A 24231-nucleotide genomic window follows, 5' to 3' on the forward strand; every position below is an offset into this window, starting at 1 on the left:
CAGCTGAATGCATAGTTCATTTGAAAGTGCCAGGCCAGGTTTAGAAATTGCCTAAAATACATTGGAGGTTCTGGAAATTTTATAAATTGAGGAATAGGTTAAAAGGACAAGGAAGACTTAATGAACTTCTGTAAAGCGATAGTTTGGCCACCACAAACATATTGTTTTTTTCTGGATGCCACCTTTCAGGAAAGATGTGAAGTCCTTGGAGACAGTGCAGAAGAGATTTTCTAAATGGCTTTCACAGATGAGGACTTGTAACTATGTGGACCGTCTAGAAGAACTGGATTTGATCTCCTTGGGTCAGAGGAAGTGACAGAAGTAGGTGAAGATATTAGGTAGCAATAGGGGAATAGCAGATACTGAGAAACTGTTCCTATTTGTAAAGAGATCACAAGCCTGGAGATGGGGCGGGGGGTGGGGGAGAAAAACAGTGATTGGCAAAATACCGAAGTTTCTTTTTAACTAATAAACTGACTAAATTCAAATAGTTGGACATCCAAATTGAAAATAAACAACCATTTGTTGTGATGCTTACTCACCAAGCAAGGCATTACTAGTTGTACCTTTTTACATTTTAATTATATGATTCCAGGTATGAGTTGTTTTTCAGAGTGAATCTTCCAGTTCAATATTTTACTCCTTTCTATCTATCTGTGCCTTTGGATTTATTTTTGGGTTAACTAATCATCCCTTTCTGTTGCGTAACTTGGCCAGCTGCCTACTGTCTTTCATACTTAAAAAGTCCCACCACCACCACCTAGTACAAAAGATGGGAGACATCACACTCCATTGAAACTCAACAGCTGTGAGGGACCGGCATGGACAGTGTACGCGATGTCTGCAGGCTGGGACATTGGTGACTGGTGTGTGCCACTTCTTAGGAGCCCACACTCTGACATGAAAAAGGAGTAAATTCGGGGTGTTACTCCGGTGTCTGCCAGTTGGCTGTCAGACAAAGCAGCCCAATGAATCAGCCAATGAATTGGAGCCCAGGCAGGAAGTACATCTGGGTTAACAGTAAGTGGGCATTTGCACAACATAGCCAATTTATTCAGATAATACGTCTATTTAAAGAGTAGGGCGCTGAACTTCTGTGGGGGGGTGGGGGAAATGACAACTTGCAGTAAAAACGGAGCAAATTCTCCAGCAAAATACACAACGAGCATTCCATCCAAATTATGTAACTAAAATTAATCTATCCTTTATGGCCTAATTGTCTAGAAAATTACACCATTACCTCCACCTTGTCTGGGAATAATATCACTTTTTTTAAAGAAGGTGCTTAAATATCAAAGGGAAGATGTCCGTGATTGCAAAGCATTCTTATTCTATGCATTCCACAGAGTGCTGAAGCACATTGCCCTGACCTGCTACAACACTAGTCTATGTTAAGATCCCTTCATGGCCCTTTTCCCAATAATTTTCTTTTCTCATTTGCTTGCATTAGGTTGCAGGTGTCATTAGATAGCTTTGCCTCATTCCCTTCTTCCTGGTACTCGATTTGAGTTAGTGCTAATTTCATTCTTAGCACATTGGTCTCTATTGTCAGTGTGTCTGTGCAAGGGACAGCTGTAGGCAACTGTTGAGTTAGATTGTAAACACTGTTCCCTCTAAGTACAGTAAATAATGTTCCAGTGCACATATCCTTTGTTGCTGTGCTGCTAGAATTTTCCTTTATATCATGTGCAGCAAGAGTTTTCAGGCCATGTAAAAACCTCATGCTCAGAGTGAGTTGGTCTGCGCAACTGTAAGAAGAAATTTGAGGGAACGTTGTTTATAAATATCCTCCATTTCAAAAATGACCACACTTCTGATATACTTCAGGATGCTCCCAAATTCTTCTGCAGCTAATGAGATTGTGAGATGTATAATATAAATGCAGGTTGTTCCTTTAAAATGTACGGAAAATTGTGTGGTCATGCATGTTTAATTCTCAGAAAATAATGAGTAGTTGAAATGACTCTCAGATTGAAATCTAGTAAATGCTGAATTAACAGTCAATTACGTAGTGAAAACTGTTGGAAATGACACTCAGTTACCTTCAGAATATTGTAGAAATAATGAAACTAATGTGGTTTATTAGATGGTGAGTTTTGTAACCCTTCAGGATGAAGGCTAATTTTTTTTTTCTTGACACTTTGTCTGATAGACTTTATTATGCTTTTACTAAGCACAGTAGTTATGAGTGCAGTTTCAATACCACAATTAACAAATAACCAGATTTATCACATTCTCCTTCAGTGCCACATTGAATTCACGGAAAATAGTCTGGGTAGTATTTTTATATTACTGTGCAAATTGAGTACAAACTGATTAGAGGCTGCTTAAAGTTGATCTGTTAAGAAAATATGTTAACATTTCAAGTCAGTGACCTTTCATGAGAATTGGAGGAAGGTAAAGATTGGCAGGTTTTATTAGCAAATACATAGCCAAGATAAGGCAGAGTATTAACAAGAGATGGATGTTAACCTTTTGAGTCTGTACGCTGTTCATTTAGGTTTGACTTGTTTGGAACTTTGAAAAAAGAACAAATCAAATTGAGACCTTTACGATGGTCCACTGGCTGCAAAGAGAACTTACCTCCTGTACCAGGCTTCTTCCAGTTGGCCCTCCAGGAAAGATCCAGAGAAACATGAGACTTGCCCATGATTCCTGCAGAATTAGTTTCTACCCCTGAATCTCCAGTGCAAAATGTTGCTGAAGGGATGCAACTTCTATATTGCTTTCAATACATCCCTGGCTGGAGGTTGCTGTTATAAAAGTGGGTTTCTTTTCCACTGGCTCAAATGTTGCTTCTAACTCCCTGTAATAAGACCAAGAGTGATTTGCAGTATGAAGCAAGTTGTTAGTGTGCAGTTTATCTCCATGAAGAGTATGATAACAGAGCATGTTCAGGCATAGGATAAATACTGATGGCACAATGCAGAATCTTTGTCAAAATTCAGCAAGTTCTCGGCCATTGTTTGAATTGGTAGGAGAAAAACATCTCTTGAGATAATAGATGGCCTGAGAGCCTCCTTTGCAAAGGGAGAGCATCTAAGCTCTACTACACATCAGACAAAAATAACATCTAGTGGTAAGTGTTGGGGAAATGAACTGCATGTTGGATATTAATAAGACAATTCCATTAACTTGAGAGCTTGTAGTCCAGATGCTTCATATCCAAGTCCTTTCTAATTGGAGATCTACAGATGCAGAGATGCTTTAAATTTTTTTTCCCTAAATATATCTGAGATGGATTTTGCTTTTAATCATCAAACTGGGCATACTTAGAGTTCTGTATTCATCAATCACCAGGCATGGGATGGCGTGTTAGCATAGGTTAATGTGCTTTTACAGGACCAGAGACTTGGGCTCAATTCCACCACTGTTTGTAAAGAGTTTGTACGTTCTCCCGTGACCACGTGAGTTTTTTCTGGGGGCTAGGTTTTCTCCCACATTCCAAAGGTGTATGGGGTTAGTAGGTCTATTTGCTCAATTTTTGTTAAGGCATTTATTAAAACAGGGGGAAAAAAATCACCCAGCCACAAAAATGCCCAGAACATTTTTACAGCCCACCAAGAGATCTAACGTGGGAATAGCTCTTCACGTCAAAATAATTTATTAATGTCACAAATTCACGTGCAACAATCTCAAGACCAACCTTTACTTTCAAACTGGAATAAATAGCATACTTGCTTTAAAAGTTTGTAAAACCATCTCACATCCAGATTTTGCTGAGGTACAGCTGTACAACCTCACTGATGAGGGTCGTGAGGTTTTAGATACACACACAAAATGCTGGAGGAACTCTTCAGGCCAGGCAACATCTTTGGAAAAGAGTAAACAGGCAACATTTCGGTCCAAGACCCTCCAGGACTGGAAAAAAAAAAGATGAGAAGTCGAGCAGAAACGTGGAGGGAGGGGAGGAAGAAGTACAAAGTGATAGGTGAAATCAGGAGAGGAGGAGAGGTTGGGAAGTTGACTGGTGAAAGAAGTAAAGGGTTAGAGGAGGGGGATAGAATTTTCAGTTTGAATAGTGGTGAGGAAGGCAAATGCAATTTTATCATTCGTTTCAGGAGGTCTAGAATATAAGAGCACAGATGTGATGCTGAGGCTTTATAAGGCACTGGTGAGGCCTCACCTTGAGTATTGTGAACAGTTTTGGGCTCCTTATCTAAGAAAAGATGCACTGGCATTGTAGAGGTTTCAGAGGAGGTTCAGAAAGATGATTTCAGGAATGAAAGGGTTATCATATGAGGAAAGTTTGATGGCTCTGGGGTTGTACTCACTAGAATTTAGAAGAATGAGGGGGGAATCTCATTAAAACCTTTTGAATGTTGAATGGCCTAGACAGAGTAGATGTAGAAAGGATATTTCCCATGGTGGGGCAGTCTAGGACAAGGGAACACAGCCTCAGGATAGTTCGTGTAAAACAGAGATGCGGAGAAATTTTTTTAGGCCGGAGGGTGGTGAATTTTGTGGAATTTGTTACCACAGGCAGCTGTGGAGGCCAGGCCACTGGGGGTATTTAAGGCAGAGATTGATCGGTTCATGATTGGCCACGGCATCAAAGGTTACAGGGAGAAGGCCGGGGAGTGGGGCTGAGGAGAGGAAAAAAGGATCTGCCATGATTGAATGGCGGATCAGACCAGATGGGCCAAAAGGCCTAATGCTGCTCCTATGTCTTATGGCATCAGAAGCGGGAATGAGCTTCATCAAATCAAGCTGTTAAATTAGCGAAGCCAAGAATAGAGTTTGTTGAACCAGAGGATGCTTTCAGTGGAAGAGCTGCAATAAACAGCGTGACTATGGAACTACCACTTGTAGGAGTGTGCAGAGGACCTAACTTTACATAAAATTTGGGTTTCTTGGCAGAGGGCCAGTCCTTCTGCTCAGAGTAAATTCGCACAGCTTTCCCTGAACTGACTATGAAGCATTTGTCTCGTTGGTTCCCCACACTGGAGTCGGGTGACTGTTAAAAATGTTGCACAATTGGAAGAACTGCAGTAAAAGCAGCTCGTAAGAGTATTTAAAAGTAATTATAAACATCAAACATTTCATTTTACAGCCGTCATTGAAATCAGTGGAGTACCAGATCCTGTACCTCTTCTCACCTGGTGGAGCCTTCAAGTATCAATTCCAGAGCTTGTGGTTAAGCCCTTCTATTATTAATTTTAAATGGAACATGTCTCACCATCAGAACTTTGCACTGCTGTGGGTTGAAGATGGGGATTAATGCCTCTTCTGGGCTATGTATTTTAGGTTATAAATTGGAGAAAGTATTCTTTCCATTGATTCAGGCCTGGTCCAGTAGCAATTGCTAATTTTCTTGTATCTGCTGTGCACTCTGCTAACTAGATAACTTTTTATATGGGTATCACTACATTCTGTGTTTTCAGTCCCTAAATGCACTTTTCTTTGTAAAATGTTTTTTATGATCATAAGACTATACTGTACTCTACAAGCAATGGGTACTGTAGGTCTACCTCATTAGTGATCTGTAAGTTGTTCGGAGCTATCTGCTGGGGAATCAAAGAAGCTGGCGCACAGCTGGTTGGAGGAAAAGCTGGTGGACGGGCCAGTGAAGGTTCCAAGGAGGTGACTTGGGTGCTGAACATGCTGCTGGCTGCTATTGGAAGACATCGGAGTTGGTGCATGAGTGCAGTGTGCAGTGTAACGGTGAGTGACTGTCTTGGACATTTGTCCAGTGATTGCAAGATCCTGTCAGACATTGATAATGTGAGATCCGCAGGCCTGTGTCCATTGTTTGGCGGTGAGGCAGGTGAAGAGACGGCAGTGTGGCCTCTGTTGTAGCGAGGACAAGGCCTCAAGCAGGCTTGCCTGCTGTTGCAGTGCAGGCGAAGCATCACTGAAGGTGGTATAGCATGCAGTCTGTTCTCGATTGGGATTTGGCCTCTCCCATCAGTGCTGCCTTCCAGTGTTTGACAGGCCGAAGAACAGGTTGGATTGCTGGAGGCTGTCACATCAATTTGCATATTGCTTAGGGACTCGGACTATACATGTGTAACAGGGTGGGGGTGTGTCTGTGTGCGTGCATGCGCACTTTTTTCTCTCGCTATTTTGAATGCATGTTATGCGCCTGGGCCTCAGAGGAATTCTGTCTCATTCAACTGTAGCCATCTATAGTCTGAATGATAATTAAACAATTTGATTTGATTTATCTTCAGCTTGGCCTTCAGCTGTATTCTGCTTCACTTCTATGAACCTCCAAGACATTTCTGCTTACCCTTCTGTTCCTTGATTAAATAGTACAAAATAACAGAAATAAAAAAGTAGTGTGGTAGTGTTCATGGATTCAATGTCCATTTAGAAAACAGATTGCAGAGGGGAAGAAGCTGTTCCTGAATCACTGAGTGTGTGCCTTCAGGCTTCTGTACCTCCTACCTGATGATAACAGTGAGAAAAGGGCATGTCCTGAGTGGTGGGGATCCTTAACTATGGACACTGCCTTCCTAAGGCGCTGCTCCTTGAAGATGTCTTGGATACTATGCAAGCTGGTGGTATGATAGAGCTGACTAGTTGTACAAGTTCTTGTGGTGTCCTCCAACCCCTCATACCCTATAGTGATGCAGCCAGTCAGAATGCTCTCATAGCCACGTTCTTGCCTTCTTTTTAGCTGCATCAATATGTTACACCCAGGTTAGGTCCCCAGAGATATTGACACCCAGGAATTTGAAATTGCTCACTCTTCCCACTTCTGATCCCTCTAATATGATTGGTTTGTATTCCCTCGTCTTAACCTTCCTGAAGTCCACAGTCAGCATTTTGGTCTTGCTGACATTGATTGCAAGGTTGTTGCTATGACTCCACTCAACTAACCGTTATATCTCGCTCTGGTACACCCTTTCATCACCATCTGAAATTCTGCCGACAATGACTGTATCATCAGCAAATTTATAGATGGCATTGAGCAGTGCCTAGCCACACAGTCATGGGTGTAGAGGGAGTAGAGCAGTAGGCTAAGCACCCATCCCTGTGGAACACCAATGTTAATTGTCAGCAAGGTGGTGACGTTATTTCCAATCCTCACCGGTTGTGATATTCTGGTTAGGATATCAAGGATCCTGTTGCAGAGGGAGGTTCAGAGACCTAGGTTCTGTAGCTTTTCAATCAGGACATTTGGAATGATGGTGTTAAATGCTGATCTATAGTTAATAAAACAGCATCCTAACATAGGATTTGTATTGTCCAGGTGATCCTAAGGCTACGTGGATTGCGACTGCTGTAGATCAATTGTAGCGATAGGCAAACTGCAGAGGGTCCAAGTCCTTCCTTAGACAGACGTTGATGCTAGCCATGAACACCCTCTCAAATTGTCAAGTCATTAACGCCTAGCCACACTCTTCCCTCTAAACTGTGCAGTTTTGCAGTAACTGCAATGCTCTACGCACACAGCCTTTGTTGCCCACAGCTGGAATTTTCTTTTATATAATGTTAATATAATTTTGAAATTATTAAGACAATTTAAGATTTTAACCAATCCACAATATCAAAGGGCATTAATTGTCCTTGACTATGTTTCAGAAGATCTAGCATCTCCTTGTAAATTCCTTCGGAAAAGCTGTTTGATTACAATTGAAGCATTCCAGTGTGCAAAAGAAAAAATTTACAAAATTTGGTAATATCATTTATGGGAGTGACAAAGTGAAAGATCTGCTTGCACCTATAAGCTCTGACATTGATACTGTGGCTATTATTTGATTTATTCAACATGTGTGTAATCATTTGGGTAATAGATTTCCCTGACGATGATCCTGTTGCTATTGCAAACACAGCCAATTTTGAATTTGGAAAAAAAATGTTGTATGACTGACAAAAAAATACTCAGTTGCTATTAGAAATATGATGAAAGATTTCCTCAAAATATCACAGCAATACTCTGATTTCAACTTTGTTATTTCTGAGAAAGTTAAGACTGGTTCATTGAGACGTTCACCGATGTGTTGAAATATGGGCTTGGAAATGAAGAGTTTGAAGAACTGTTAATTCTTATTAACACCTTGGAACATTTCAAGCTTACAGTGCTAACTGTGAATGTGGATTCAGTCTTATGAATTCAATCAAATGCAAATCCAGAAACAGACTAGAAGTGGAAAATCTGGATGATTTAATGAGGATTAAGAAGTATCTTTCTTCTGGATGTGAAATTAATCTGGACAGTGTTTATAGACAATGAATTTGTAATAAAGACAGACAATAAAAAGTTTATCAAACACGAAAGGTTTTCTTTGTACCATGTTTCTTTATACCCTTCAATTAATAAAATCAAAAGTAAGTGATTTCTCAGTTTTCATTCTAAATATTCATAGTGTGCATATTACAAAAAAAATAAAAGTAGTCAGCAGTTTTAAGGGTGTGTTAAATAAAATTCCTTCCTGCGCAGCTGTGAAAGAAAATGAAGGAAATATTGCATCTAGGATTTCCTTTCTAATCCTCTCTATGCTTTCTTTTGCTTCTTTTAATGCAATCATGAAATCCAAGTCTTTCTCCGATCATTTTGCCTTGTGCCGTTAAGTCTCACGTGGGTGGTTTAAGTTTTGTTTGGCAAGTTTTGTAAGGCATTTCAGCATGTTTTTCTACATTGTAGTTACTATATAAAAGAAGATCCCATTGTTTATGGGTTGTTTTCCCTCAGAGCAGCTGCTATGAAAGAAGTAAACTGTACCTTGTCTTTGACAAAGATTACACTAGATTCACTTTTGGCGCATCAAGTAATTAGACAGTCGATGTATTTAATTAATGACAAATTGGGAATATTTTCTCAGAGTTAATCTGTAAAGGAGTAAATAATGACAGTGTTTTGTAATTCTGCTTTTGCACTTTCAAACTGCCCATATAGTTTGTGATTCCTTTGGAATGACCACCCCTTTTTCTCTTTTCCTACTGATCTTTAGCAAAATATCAGACATTTTCTGATAATACTGCCAATCCAACAGTCCAGCTCTATGATGCATTAGAACTAAAACTGGTAACAATTTTAACCGATTACTCACATATCAGCTCATCTTTAAAATGGGATTAAAATTAATGTTCTTGGTGGGGTTAGAATGAATGAATGTGGTAAAGTGTCAAGCAGATTGTCCCCAATCCTGAACAAACCGTTCTTCCCTCGTCTATCATTCCCTGCTCCGACAACTCCAAATGCTGCTTTGAGCAACCTAAACCTACTTAAATGGAGGAGGACAGTGGGGAAGTTTCCCAGCAGTGACACAGTAATCAAAATATATGAAACCAAACAAAACTGTTTATACTTCAGAGAAGACATGTATATTCTGGTTATACAGTGAAGTTATTTCAATTCTTCCTCTAATGCAAGTGGTGCCTGTGTACAACGCTCCTTTGGTTGGCATCTTTGGGATAGATCTTGAAACCTTATATTTCACTTCTTTTATGTCTTTTGTGTTTGTTTTTTGTCATGGATGTGATTCTGAAACTGTTGGAGCCTGTGATTTGCTGTTTGGAGATCATTTGGATGCTTCAGCGCTCTGCATTCTCCGAGAGGATTCCAGGAGACAGAGGTGGCGTGCACAAACCTCATGGTGGGCAGGCTGTGGGACAGGGTGCAAGCCGACATTTGACTCCTTTTGCCAATTAAAGCTTCCATAGTGTACTGATTAAAGTGACAAGGGAGATTGAAACATCGAAGCGAATGCAGATAGTGAGCGCCAGCTGCCTGTCTGTTGATCGCTCTACTACCAGAGAGGAATGAGCCTGCCGCTGTGCCTGGAGAATGTTAGGTTTTCTGTGTTTTGGATATGGACTTGGACTATAGACTTTTTTTTCAGTCTTATATTTTTAAAAATATATCCTGTGTCTTTTGCCCCATCTTTCTCTTTTTTTTGTGGGGGGGGGGTCAATGTGCCTGTTCTGTTTTTTTTGTGGGGAGGGGAGATTTGGGGGCTGATATCTGTGCTAACTTTCTTTTTCTTGGTTTCATGGCTACCCAGAGAAGAAGAGTTTCAGAATTGTATGATTTCAGAATAAATAACCCTTTAAAACTTTAAACTTTCTCTTTTGCAGATCTCACCGTATGCATCGACATTTCCCTAATCCCTCTAACTGACCCAGAGTGTTCAGAAACTTTGAGCCAGGAATGAATTTTTCTGTTTTTGTAATTGGTTCTGACCCGCTCAGGATTAGCCCATTCACTAGGAAGCATCTCTTGAGGCACCTTTTGCTCATGAATTTTTTGAAAGTAGTCTTCAATGCATCTTTTTTTTAATTGATTCTTATCCAAGACATCTGCAGTTCTGATTGCCAGTGTCTATTTCAGACATCCCACCCTGCAAAAACTCATTTCAGGGAGATCGCACCCCTGCCCCCTGCAACCCCATATCTCCCCACCCCCCCCGTCGACCTCCAAGGGTGTATGTAATACTTTGTTTAGTGATTTTGTCTAATCTGTAAACTAAGTTGGGTATATGCAGAAAATGTGACATTAAAATATGTACTTATTATCATGTTTATTCTATTACAACTTTAAGCAAGTCTACAGGGAGTTTGGCCTCATCATGTAGGACATCAATAGCGTAGCTCCTTAGCAACCAGCCAGCCAGTTTAAATAATGTTAGCTATGCTAATGAACGAATGACACCTGTTAAACTCACCTCAACATGTCTTTTACATTTTAACCCACCATGGGCAATAGAAAAGTCACTGTTGCAAACAGTGCAGCGAGCAACACTGTCATTATTTTTGAGATCGATTGTAAAGCTTGCCCACAGAGAAAACTGATAGGTCTACTTTGCAGGGGTCCCCAAACTTTATTGCACTGCGGATCGGTTTAATATTCACAATATTCTTGCGGGCCGGCCGACCGGTGGGGGGGGGGGGGGGGGGCGGGGGCGAGGGAGGGGTGTTAATCACGACCGGAATATAGGTGTTAAGTCAACTATAAGTCACTTATAAGTGGCTAATACACTCAATTTCTTTTCTAAAAGGGTTTATCTAACGAATTTATTATTAAACACACAGCGCGTATTTTCCTCGCATGAATATTGTAATAAGTCAATTATAAGTCACTTATAAGTCAATAGCATCATAACATTTTAAGTAACGTTTGGATATTAAACACACAGCGCATATTTTCCTCGTATGTACATATAAAATCATTGCAACACACCAATATTGCTGAATCAGTGGGAGCCCTGGGCTTGTTTCCCTGCAACAAGACATCGAGGGGTGATGGGAGACAGCGATACTCGAAGGGGGTTCCTTATGTTCAGTCTATTCCGCAATTTAGTTTTCGTTGCATTCATTGCAGAAAACCCCACTTCTCAGAGATATGATGTTGGAAATGGAAGCAACGTTTTCAGTGCTTCCGTGGCTATCTCAGGATATTCAGCCTTGACTTTGATCCAGAATGCCAGCAGAGATGTTATGTCAAACATACTTTTCAGCCCACCGTCATTTGCAAGCTCGAGGAGTTGATCTTCTTCCCGCGCTGACATGGATGACGGTGGGTAATGACCTCGCGTGCGTTCAAGTTCAACAGTGCGTGACAGGGAATGAGGAAAGGTGCAGCTGACTCATATCGTTTCATATCGCCAAATCTTATTGTTTTCTTGCGGCCCGGTGGTTGGGGACCACTCCTAGTACGAAGACAGTCCAATCAGGATGCTCACTTTCCCTCTCACTCTCGAAAAAATCGATTTCCGGGATATTGTATATAATTTCCGGGCATCAGGGAGCCACTATCAATATGCGGGAGACTCTGAGAGCTTCCGGGAGAGGTGGGATGTCTGCTATTTGTGGGTAGAAGATCCTGGCTATCTCGGTTTGAAAGGCATACAATTGCCGTATCAGCCTTTCTAGTAGAATGTTTGGGTGCAGAATCAACTTGAGCGTTGGACAAATACAGTGCACCTTATTTCTGCATTCATCCTTCTCATGACCTGGGAAAGAAAGCCCAGAATAACCAAGCCTTCTTGTAACAACATTATCAAGAGCATCAAGACTGAAATTTACAGCTTTTACCCATGTATAATTAAACTTTTACTGCAAATATCAGTAAAACACATAACATCAGACAATATAAACTAATTATATATTAAGGAGAGAAAAAGTAGTGAAGTTTTGTTCATGGATTGGTTCATTGTATAGAAATCAGATAACTTTAAACATTCATTTTTCAATTATTCAGGATTTATTAAATATTAATATGTAATGTAATATTAATTAAAAATTAAGAAATGGAAGTTTGTAAACTTTAAATGAAATCCTTTCACATGCATTGGAATTACTGTATAGAGGTCATTTGCAAAAGCAATGAACCTGCTAAGTTCTCCATATAATTTCAAAATCAACTAAAATATTGATCAGGTAAATAAGGATGTTTACTCAATTGCTGATTTATTCAGAATTTATGCTTGCTTTTCTCCATGCCATCTCTTTCCCTGAATGAGTGTTTAGATCTTTTTTTCAGTAAAGAGTTCAGTACTCAAAGTTCAATGTAAATTTATTTTCAAAGTACATATATGTCACATATACTACCCTAAGATTCATGTTCTTGTGGGCATTCACAGTAGAACAAAGAAATTCAACAAAATCAGTGAAAAACTGCACAAAGACTGACAGACAACCAATGTGCAAAAGAAGACAAATTGAGCAAATACGGAAAACCTAATGTTAAAAGAAAAGGAAATAACATGAATTGTAGAGTGCTTGAAAGTGAGTCCATAAGATGTGAATCAGTTCAGTGTTGAGGTCAGTGAAGTTATCCACGCTGGTACAGGAGTCAGATGGTTGAAGGATAATAACTAACTGAATCAGATAGTGTGGGACCTGTGCCTTCTTCCTGATGATAACAATGAGAAGAGAGCATGGCCTGGATGGTGGGGGTCCTTGATAGATGCTGTTTTCTTGTGGCAGTGCTCCTTGTAGATGTGCTGAATGGTGGGGATCAATAGTTCTTTGAAGGAGATCAGGTGACTTCTCACATTTCCCCTCCATCGATATTGAAAAGGGCCTGGCTGTCAATGACAAGAGACTAGATATCCTGATTTCAGAATGTGCTGGGAGATTGGTAGATTGACTTGGAATATAAGAATGAAAATGCTTTGACTGTTTATCCTTGTAAATTTTTATTATGAATAATTTTTATTTTGATATTTAAAAACTAAAAGCTGTCCAGTTCTGATCTATCTACCTGAAGGTGTTAGGGATCTTATTTGGATAAGGTGAGGCATTTAACAAGATTTGGCTGGAACAGATTGGGACTAGGAAGGCCCAACAAAAATTGTGTCTGTGGAAATGCTTTCTGTCAAAAGAATTGGGCCATTGGGTATGATAGGCTGCCAGGACTGCTGTACTTGCCACAGGTAGGACTTGTTTCCCATCTCTTTAACTCAGTCATCATCCATTTTATCTGGGGATTGAGGATCACAATTCAGACGTCTGCAGACAATGGGAGCAAATGTGTACCAAATATTGCCCTGATGACCACTTTCATCAGGCAGTGTAATGGTCTCAAAGTACTTGGGCACTAAGTGCTGAGGCCCTACCTGTTCTTGATGTTGCAGAAGATGGGTCTGACACCACACGTGTTCTTGGCAGCTGGTCATTGCTACACCTACTTCTCCTTTATGGAAGAGTACTTTCAAGCAAATGCCTTTGATCACAAGTCTATCAGGCAGTGGTCGGCATGGAATGTACTTCAGATACTGCGGAACAGGGACACCATGGATTCTGTGACTTTGTTCCCTGAGCAAATGGTCCAAACCTTCTAGCAGAATGCTTCATCATCAGATCTGACCAACAAGCACCAAGACTTTGCTTGGCTGGTGGTGAGACTGACCCTCCCAGTAAGTCTTCTTTGACCCAAGACATCACCCCCAGGGTACGCTGCCTGAGTGTCAGCTCTGGTGGGTAAATGACCGTCGCCCACTTCTTTGCAGACTGGATTTGCTGAGAGGGTGTTGAGACAGATGCAAGGGTCCATGTCCTGGTTCATCCTCAGCAGCTGCATTACAGAGGACTCTTATCTACAGGTTGTTCCCAGGAACACACACTGGAGGGTCATGAACTCAGTGAATGAGGCCGTTTGGTCGGCCTGAATCTTGTTCATCTTCCAGCGCAGTGAGATGTCTGTAGGGAAATGCTGGAAACTGGCACAATCCAGGCAGCAGGAGTGCATGGTGAGGAACGCACTGATGATCAGAGCAACCAATGCTCAGACTGTGGGGGAGGCCAAAGTCTAGGGTCCTTCTAATGGACTTATAGGGGCTGAGTTCGGAGGGGTAGCTGCTTGAACAATGGAAAAAGATGCATTTACTCACAGGGCCACACTAGTGGCATTGGACCTTTTTTTTGTTATTCTGTTGGAGAAAAGTTGCACCACTGATTATAATGACCATACATGTAAAAATAAGGGCAACGTGGTAATGGAGCGGTTAGCATAATGCTTTACAGTGCGAAGTGTAAGATCGAGGTTCAATTCCTGTCACTGTATGTCCTCCCCATGACTACGTGGGTTTCTTCCAGGTGCTCTGGTTTCTTCTCAATTCCAAAGACTTGTAGGTTGGGATAGTCAGTTGTGGGCATGTTATGCTGACGCCAGAGGCATGGCAACAATTGTAGGCAGCTTCCATCTGTGTTGGTCTTTGATGTAACACAACACATTTTGCTGTATGTTTTGATGTACATGTTACAAATAAAGCTAACCTTTAACTTTTTTTTTGCACTGTTTCTTCCAATGTATATTTTGTATTGTGAATAAAGTTTATTCTTGAAATAAAAAAGGGTCTCTGCTGATAGAGGCCTGGAATGTTTAATGTTAACATGGAGCTGAGTTAAGTGAATCATCAGATTCAGGTTTAATTACATCATAAAGCTCGTGTTTTAACTATGTACATCCAGAGTGCATTCAGTTACAATGGTATGAAGGTAATATCATCCAATTCTTTTGACTCAACCACACTGTTGGTAAATGGAGTTTCAACTGGGGTTTTTGTATGAAAGCTACAGATAGATATTCTGCCAAAACTCAAATAATCCAGCACCCCTTGTGCTTTGGTAGTTTAGACCTAGCAGATTTTCTGGATTATTAACATTAATTATATTGATAATCAAACATTGATCATTTAATGTCTTCTGTACCTCTATCTTGGTGCATTTTTGGTTAAAAAAATCAAGATTATGGGAAAGTAAGAGTCTAAATCTGAATCGTATTTAATACTATTGGCATACGTTAGGAATTCTTTTGCGGCAGCAGTACATTGCAATACATAATAAAAATATAAATTACTATATATACAATAGAAATTTATTTAAATTGAATATGTAGTGCAAAATAAAAAAAAACTGAAGTAGTGTGTATAGGTCCATTACCCAATCAGAAGTAGTCATAGAGTCATAGAACACCACAGCAATGAAACAGGCTCTTTAACCCATGTGGTGAACTATTAATCTACCAAGTTCCTTTGACCTGCACCCCAGGACATATCCCTCTATACCCCTACCATCCCTGTATCTATCCAAATTTCTCTTAAAGGTTGAAATTGACCCCACATTCACCACTTGCACTGGCAGCTCATTTCACACTTTTACCACCCTCTGAGTGAAGGAGATCCCCCTCATGATCTCCTTAAGCGTTAATGACGGATTCCGCCTTTTTGAGGCATCACCTTTTGGAGATGTCCTCGATGCTGGGGAAGTTAGTGCCCATGATGGAGCTGGCTGAGTTTGCAACTTACTGCAGCTTCTTCCGATTCTTCTGTGCAGTGCCACCTCTGTACCAGATAGTGGCGCAACCAGTTAGAATGCTTTCCGCAGTACATCTGCTAAGTCTAAGTACTAAGTCTCCTCAAACTTCTAATCTCCACCTAATCCAAACTCCTAATCATAAGACCACAAGATATAGGAGCAGATTTAGGCCACTTGACCTGTCAAGTCAGCTCCACCGTTTCATCATGGCTATTCCAATTTTCCTCTCGGCCCCAATCTCCTGCCTTCTCCCGGTATCACTTCATGCCCTGACCAACCAAGACTCTATCAACCTCTGCCTTAAATATACATAAGGACTTGGCCTCCAAAGCTGCCTGTGGTAAGGAATTCCACAGATTCACCACTCTTTGGCTAAAGAAATTCCTCCTCATCTCCATCCTAAAAGGATGCCCCTCTATACTGATGCTGTGTCCTCTCCCACCACAGGAAAGATCCTCTCCACATCCACTCGATCAAGGCCTTTCACCATTCAGTAGATTTCAATGAGGTCATCCCTCATTCTCCTGAATTCTAGTGAATACAGACCCAGAGCCATCAAACGCTCTTTGCATGATGCCATTCAATCCTGGAATCATTTTCGTGAACCTCCTTTGAACCCTCTCCAGTTTCAGCACATCCTTCTAAGGTAAGGGGGCCAAAACTGCTCACAATACTCCAAGTGAGGCCTGATCAGTGAAACTTTTATAAAGTCTTATCATTACATCTTTGCTTTTATATTCTAGACCTCTTGAAATGAATACTAACATTGTATTTGCCTTCCTCAGCACAGACTGAACCTGCAAATTAACCTTCAGGAAATCCTGCATAAGGACTCCCAAGTCCTTTTGCACCTCAGTGTTTTTTATTTTCTTTCCATTTAGAAAATAGTAGACTCTTTTATTTCTGCTAATAAAGTGCATGACATACACTTCCCAGCACTGTATTCTATCTGCTATTTCCTTGCCCCTTCTCCTAATCTGTCCAAATCCTTCAGTAGTCTCTCTGTGGGGGGAGTTAAGGTATCCAGTGCTATATTGACAACTCATTGAAAATACCATTGCAAGTTAATACCAGGCAAAATAAAACTACAATGACTAGATTATCTTAAGCTTTTAAGTGGGATGTCAGAAAATTTTGAAAGATTGAAGAATTGTCACAGAAGATAAATTGAGGCCAGAGATCATTCGTAATCATATTGAATGGCAGGACAAGTTTTCTGCTGCTCCTATCTTTTTTGTTTTCACTGGAGTTCCTCTCTAGTGGAACATAAAATCATTGAACACGTTTAGTATAGTAGAGAGCTTTGATTTTCATATAATGCAAAATATGAAGAGGAACAGGAAAGAGGGGAAAAAAAAACATCATATCAGATGACACCAAAGATTGTGCTATGATGGTACCAGAGTTGAGAGGTTATAAATATCATGAAAGATTTGTTTAGCTGGGCTTTAATCTTTAGAAGAGGAAGGGTGGCTCGCAAGAGCTTTCAGATTATGAAAAGATTTGATGGGACCTAGAAAAGATGTTTGAATTGTGAGGTATGCCAAAACTGAGCATCATAAATATATTAGGTTCACCAATTAATCCAATAGCATTATTCCTTACCAAAACAGTGTAGATCCCACTTCCACAGAGTAGTTGAAAGATGATGTATTGATACAATTAAGAAGAGGGTGAAGGGAATTAAAGATTTAAAGGATTAGGTGAAGAAGTGAAAGGAGCTTTGTGTGGACCAGATGACCTATTTCTGTCTTGTGTGCATCTGTTTGTGAAGCTTCTGCTGAAAATTAGTGATCACGATGTAACAATGAAGTCAGAAAATCTGAAGGAAGTGAAGTTGTAGTCTGTTTATTTCTGACTTTTACTCTCCAGTGTAAACAACATAACCAAATTAATCCTGGCAGGCTTAACTTGGATGATAAAAAACAGAAGGTGCTGGATACGTTCAACAAGTCAAACAGGACATCCAGAGTGATAAACAGAAAGAATTTCATCAGAATTTGATTTGGGTTCCAGCCAGTGGATATGGATCCCAGCATTTCTTTTTGCTATATCACCTTTTTAAGTAAGGCAAAATTGGATTTCAGCCAGGAATCCAATTTTGCCTTACTTAAAACGGTGATACAGCAAAAAAAATTCTGGGATAGAAGTGCCTCGTCACCTTTGAACTGGAATGTAGTGAGCAATTGCCCTGATGCAAGTTCGAAATTAAATGGTAAAATGTTGTATTTTGTTAAAACAAGGTTGCCTTCTGTTCTAATCATGTGCAATATGTTGGCAAACTTACAACTGCCATTTCTCTTGCATGCAATTTAAGCTCGACAGATATCTGTAATAACAATTATCACTGCCGTGGTTGCAGAATGATATCAATGGAGGTAAGTTCCTTTTCGCAATAAACACTTCTTGTGTTATTGGTGAAGTGAAAACTAAAGGCCACCTCTTGAAAAAGGTTGTTCCAGCAAAAGTCATTTAAAAAAAGAACTTGGCTCAATATTTAAATTGTTGCAAATAAAATCAGGCATGCAGGGCAGACTGCCCTCTACTGCTTGTGAGATGTTTCTGCATTAGCACTCTAGAACAGTACAGAATTTGGGCACTGCACTTTGGAGCTGGATTGTTTATTTTCAACCTGTCTTCAGAATAATTCTATTAACCCTGCCTGACTAATTTGATTGAATTTTTCCAGAGTTAACAAATGGTTATTAATGAGGACAATACAGTTGAGGCAGTCGATACGAATTTCAGCAAAACCTTTGACCAGACCCACTTGGAAAACTGGTCCAAAAGGTTAGAGCCCATTGGATCCAAGACAAGTTGGCAAACTCAATCCAAAATTGACTGGGTCATAGGAGTTTAATGGTGGGGAATTGCTTTTCTAAGTCCATGACTAATTGTGTACCATAGGGATTGGTGCTATGATATTCATCATAGTTTTGTATATGCATGTTCCCAATCTAGGGTCCACGGAACACTTGCTTTAATGGTATTGGTTAATGACATAAAAAGAGGTGGGAACCCTAATATAGGAGGTATGGTTTACACATTTACTGATGGCATAAAAATTGGTAATATTGAAATGGGAGCGTAATCTTAGATTTCAGGATAATTTCTGCATTAGTAAAATGAGCAGAGCAGTGTCTGACGGATTTTAATTCTGATGGTTGCAAGGTGAGCACTTTGGAAGAACCAAAGGCAAAACATGTATAATGAATGGTAGATCCTAAGGGAGAATTGAGGAGGAGTGGGAGCATGTTGTACAAGGATCCCTGATCCCAGGTAGATGAGATGGTGACAAACACATATGGGATACTTGCTCACATTAGCTGGAACATTAAATGTGAGAGGTTATGGTAGAAGTTAATAAAATTCTTTGTAGGCCTCAGCTGGAGTACGGTGTACAATCATAATGGCACACTATAGGAATGATGTAATTGATACAAAAGAGATTCACCAGGATGTTGTAGGGGATGGACTATCTTAGTTTTGAAATATTAGTTTTTCCTTATAATGGCAGATGCTGAGGGGACACCAGATAGATGTATTCAAAATTATGAAGCAGTGATGTGGTAAATAATAGGAATGTATTCCCCATAGTTGAGATCTTAAACTGAAGGGTATAGGTTTAGGCAAACGATTAGGTTTGGAGAAGATCTAAGGAAGAATTCTTTTCTTCCACAGGTCATAGGAGAGTGATAGTGTGGCATTGTTTTTATGAGTCCATCTAATCGTGTAGGTTAGAATCTGGAATGCAGTCCCTGAGCGGTGTTGGAGGTTGGGACTTCTACTGCATTTAAGAAGCATTGAAGACAAGAAATTATATCACCAATGCCTTGTATAGAGCACTATAGAACAAGTGGTGGTAAATGGAATTATTATTGTTGGGCACTTCATGGTCAGCATCGATCTAATGAACAAAAGGGCCTGTTTCTGTGCTAAATCTGTGGCTATATACCTAACGGAAGTAAATGTGAGGCTGAACATCAGCACAGTAAATTAGCTCCCACCCCCTTTCTCTACAATTCTCTATCTGCTTTAAAGAATTTTGCCCAATACTTTACAATTTGTATCCTCACCATCTGGTTGTCATTTTTTTGTCCTTATTGTAGGTTGTGGTGAACAACTTTTAATTGCAGTCCTGGTGAAGATCCTTCCATGTTGATACTAGGTAGGAAATTACAGCCACCCCCCCCCCCCCTCCACACCACCACAGCCTGACAGTGGAAGAATGGCAATACATTTCCTAGTCAGGGTGGTGTGAAGGTGCCTGCAGTATCGATGTTCCCATGTGTTCAGGACCTTTGTCCTTCCTGGATGTGGGAGATACCAAGTGAGTAACTGCAACACTTCGTATAGATATTACTCACTGTGCACATGTGAAGGGAGTGAATATGTAGTGTTTGATTTGACTAGGACAGTGATAAGAGGCATAGATCAAGTGGATAGTCAGACTTTTTTCCCCCCAGGGTGAAATGGGCTAATACAAGGGGGCATAATTTTAAGACAATTGGTGGAAAGCGTAGGGAGATGTCAGAAGTAAGATTTTTACACAGGGAGTGGTAGATGCATGGAATGCCCTGTCAAGGGTGGTGGTAAAGGCAGATACATTAGAAACATTTAAGAAACCCTTAGATAGGCACATGGATGATTGGAAAATGGTGGACTACGTAGGAAGGGAGGGTTAGATTGATCTTGGCGTAGGTTAAAAGGTCTGCACAACATTTTGCGCTGAGGAGCCTGTACTGTGCTATAGTGTTTCATGTTCTAGAATACTGTCGGAACCGTATGCATCCAAGAGAAAGAGAAAGTTCACTGTACCACTGACTGGATTTGGTTGATAACGTGACTTTGTGGTGTTAGGAGATGAGTCACATGCCAAGAAATCCAGCCTGTGATCAGCTGGTGTGTCGAATGTTTAGCACATTAAAGCATTTTTATGTACATTTATTTTGGTAACTTTTATTTTACTTTTTAAAAACATATTTAAACAGTTTTCAAACCTTTGTTTATTGCATTCTTTTCAGAAAATGCACTCAGTGGCTACTTTATTAGGTACTCCAGTATACCTGCTGGATAATGTAAATATCTAATCAGCAAATCATGTGGCAGCAACTCAATGCATAACAGTATGCAGGCGTGGTCAAGAGATTCAGTTGTTGTTCTGACCAAACATCAGAGTGGGGAAGAAATGTGATCTCAATGACTTTGGCCGTGGTGCCAGACAGAGTGGTTGAGTTTCTCAGAAACTCCTGTTCTCCTGGAATTTTCATGCACAACAGTCTCTAGAGTTTACAGAGAATGATGCAAAACAGGAAAAAGAAACATTTAGTGAGTGGCAGTTCTGTGGGAGAAACTGCCCTGTTAATTTGAGAGGTCTCCAGTGGACAGAAAGACTCTGCAATGGGTAGTCAAAACTGCCTGATGCATCACCAGCGTCAGCCTACCTGCTATCAAGGACATAGATACAGAAAGGTGCCAGTAAAAGGTCAGTGACATCATAAAAGGTCCCATCCACCCTGTTCATAGATTGTTTGTCCCATTCCCATCAGGAAGGAGGCTACAAAGCATCCACACCACAACCATCAGACTCAAAAACAGTTACTTTCCCAAAGCAGTAAGCCTGATCAACATCTTCATCCACTAACCCACTGCTCCACAGCCCCCACTACCAATCCTTTATCATTTCCTGTCTGAGTCACCTTACGTATAGACACTCCTGTGCTTAGCGTCACTTTATAGACATACATTCAATCCATGTATATAATCTACTGTATTTATATGTATTTTTTTATTATTATTGTGTGCATTATCTTATTGTGTTCTTTTTGTGCTACATCAAATCCAGAGTAACAATTATTTCATTCTCTTTTACACTTTTGTGTGCTGGAAATGACACTAAACAATCTTGAATCCTGAGAATGGCCAGACTGGTTCAAGTTGGCAGGAAGCCAACAGAAACTCAATCAACCATGCATTATAACAGTGGTGTGTACGAGAGAATCTCTGAACGCACAACACATCGAACCTTGAAGTGGATGAGCTACAGAAGCAGAAGACCACAAACATGCAGAAATGCACTCAATGGCCACTTTATTAGGTACCTCCCGTATCTAATAAAATGGCACTGAGTGTAATTTAAAGAGCTTTAATGCCAAGCTGTGAGAGGCCATCAGGGCATTTTGGGGACAGGGCCTTTGTATGTGTAGAATGTTGTTGTTGGGGGACTTGGTGTTAATGCCAAAGAGACTCGATTAAACTCTGTGTTGCTGGGGATGATCACTGGCTGGTATTTTTGTTGCATGAGTGCTATCAATCCATGGATGAATGTTGACTACATTGTCCTGCATGACAGAGATCAGAGTTTTGCTGATGAGTTGTGAATGGAATACAAGGACATCACACAGTAAAAGGACTGGATCAAGAATGAGCTGAATTGCTTCCTGCATTTTTTGGGAGGGGAACAGTGGTGTAACCCATAGAACTGATACCTCAGAGCTTCAGAAAACTCGGATTCAATCCTAACTTTGAGTGCTGACTGTGCAGAATTTGCACTTTCTCCCTTTCCAGTGCTCCTGTTACGTCTCACACCTCAAAGGTTAACTGGCCATTATAAATTATCACTAGTGTTGTGGGTGAGAGGTAGATTCTGTGGGAGCTGATGTGGGGAGAATAAAATATGGGAATGAAATAGGATTCATCTAAATTGGTGTTTGGTGGCTATTGTAGACTCAAAGAGCCAAATAGCCTGTTTCTATGCAGTATGATTCTGTGACACATTCACCTTCACATCATTGTGGGACTGAATGGCCACCGATCTTGATGACGGATCACTGGATTGCTCATCTTTCTATATGGAACTGTTAGTAAACATAAAGAATGTTCTATGCCATCAGGACTGATAAGTAATTCCCTTGTGGGAGAATTTTAATTTATAAAAATTTTGCTGTGGAAGCTATCAAGTTATTTTTCATGACCATCAGAGGGTGACGTATGAAGGGTTACAGCTCAATATGTCTCCAGTGACTTGACCTGTCATGGTGCAGCATTTTAACTTTTTGACTGGTACACAAGGCTGGAGAAAACCTGAAGTTCATTTTAATTCCCAGTTCTGTCCTTACTGCATTGTCACAACCAGCAACAATGTACCTTGTAGCGGAGCACGTCACGTCCGACATGAATTTGTACATTTCCCCATTTAGCTGCACCTATGCTGATGTCAGAAGCTGCTGTCAGTTTCACAGAGTGCTGAGGACTAAAGCTAACAATTTTGCATTACAACTCTGTACTGCTCCATACATATTTCAACACCACGGCTGCCGTGGCTAGGTCATTTTATCACTAAATGCCAAAGGTTTCAGTGTAGTGTGTTCTTGTTGTTATGTACGGCACTAAATCAGAGTCTGATGAATGATTAGGTGTTGTGCTACAAGGTGGAGTGTCTATAAATTTAGTTTTGTGTGCAAGAGGCTCCTAAAGGGATTGCCTGACTCAAAGCAGTAAAACGTCCCAGGTGGTTCACTGTTTCAGTTTGTGTGTGAGATTAAACACTAAGTGTACATTAAATGGCAAGAATTCTGCACATTTGAGGCATTATCTTACAAATTCAGTCTGTTTATTTTAGTTGTGCTGTAGTACATATCTTTCTCAAATGACCCATTGCAGCCAAATGTCATATGCAGATAACTGCTTACATCAAAATGGGCAGAGTGTCAAGGGTCTTGTATGAAGAGTTTGCTATTAATATCAGGTAATGAACTTAATCTCTGGGAAACATTATCCTCTTATCTGTTTTCACTGCAGTGGATTGAGAGCCATTGCTTTTCACTCCTTTTTTTTTACCAGAAACAAAACTAAGTCAGTTTCAGTTTCTTTCTTGGTTTCATTTTCCAGTTTCACACAACATCCAAAATAAAGCTCCTGGAAGTCCTAGCCAGTAACCTGCCTCCGTGTAGGAATTGAGCAATGAAATAAAAGTCCAAACACCAGTGCACAGCCTACAGTGCAATGCTGCACAGTTCCTGAAAGCAACCCTGTTCCAATTAGTATGAGCTCTCTCCCTGTTTACTCTGGTGCCAGGATATCTGGATGCTGGTCTCTGAGGTCGGATGGGAGGTAAGCATTTCTTTCATTTAAGTTGCATTTTATTTTATTTTGTGAGTGCAATTGTGCCCAGTGGCCCTGCCTGCACCAGCAATTTACTAGTGCTGGCTTGTAATTTTAATCAAAAATTAAAAGAAGTGGGTTTCCACTGGGTCTTTACATCAGTGGGAAAAGTCTTATAAAATATTCTACTGAAGGAGAGTGGGTGGGACGGAGATGGCTGATACAAGCATGGGGCCAATGTAATTAGATTCCGACTGGAAAACAAGATATCTAAAGCATGACGAGTATTATGATACTGTTACAGAGTTACAGCTGAGATATTGATGAGCTTCTGCATGTTCTTGAGTCAGTGAGGAATTGAAGAGCAGCTGACAGTGTTGGGAAGTGAGAATGACAACAAAACCATGTTATATTTGTTAC

At 40.4% G+C, this 24231-nt stretch overlaps 1 protein-coding gene across 4 annotated transcripts in view; it reads left to right on the forward strand.

The window, feature by feature from the left end:
- Window positions 1-24231, forward strand: part of LOC140186645 (uridine-cytidine kinase-like 1) — a 129524-nt gene that overhangs the window by 15069 nt on the left and 90224 nt on the right. Inside the window, exon 2 of one of the 4 annotated variants that reach the window (XM_072241074.1) lies at window positions 23599-23820. The exons of 2 other annotated variants lie outside the window; for them this stretch is intronic. In XM_072241074.1, the coding sequence (XP_072097175.1) occupies window positions 23753-23820 (68 nt within the window). In that variant the 5' untranslated portion in view covers window positions 23599-23752. Of the gene's footprint in view, window positions 1-23576; window positions 23821-24231 lie in introns of those variants that run through there. One more of the 4 variants, XM_072241064.1, reaches the window with a different exon arrangement.

This window comes from Mobula birostris, chromosome 2, assembly GCF_030028105.1.
Source record: "Mobula birostris isolate sMobBir1 chromosome 2, sMobBir1.hap1, whole genome shotgun sequence".
Taxonomy (NCBI): Eukaryota; Metazoa; Chordata; class Chondrichthyes; order Myliobatiformes; family Myliobatidae; genus Mobula; species Mobula birostris.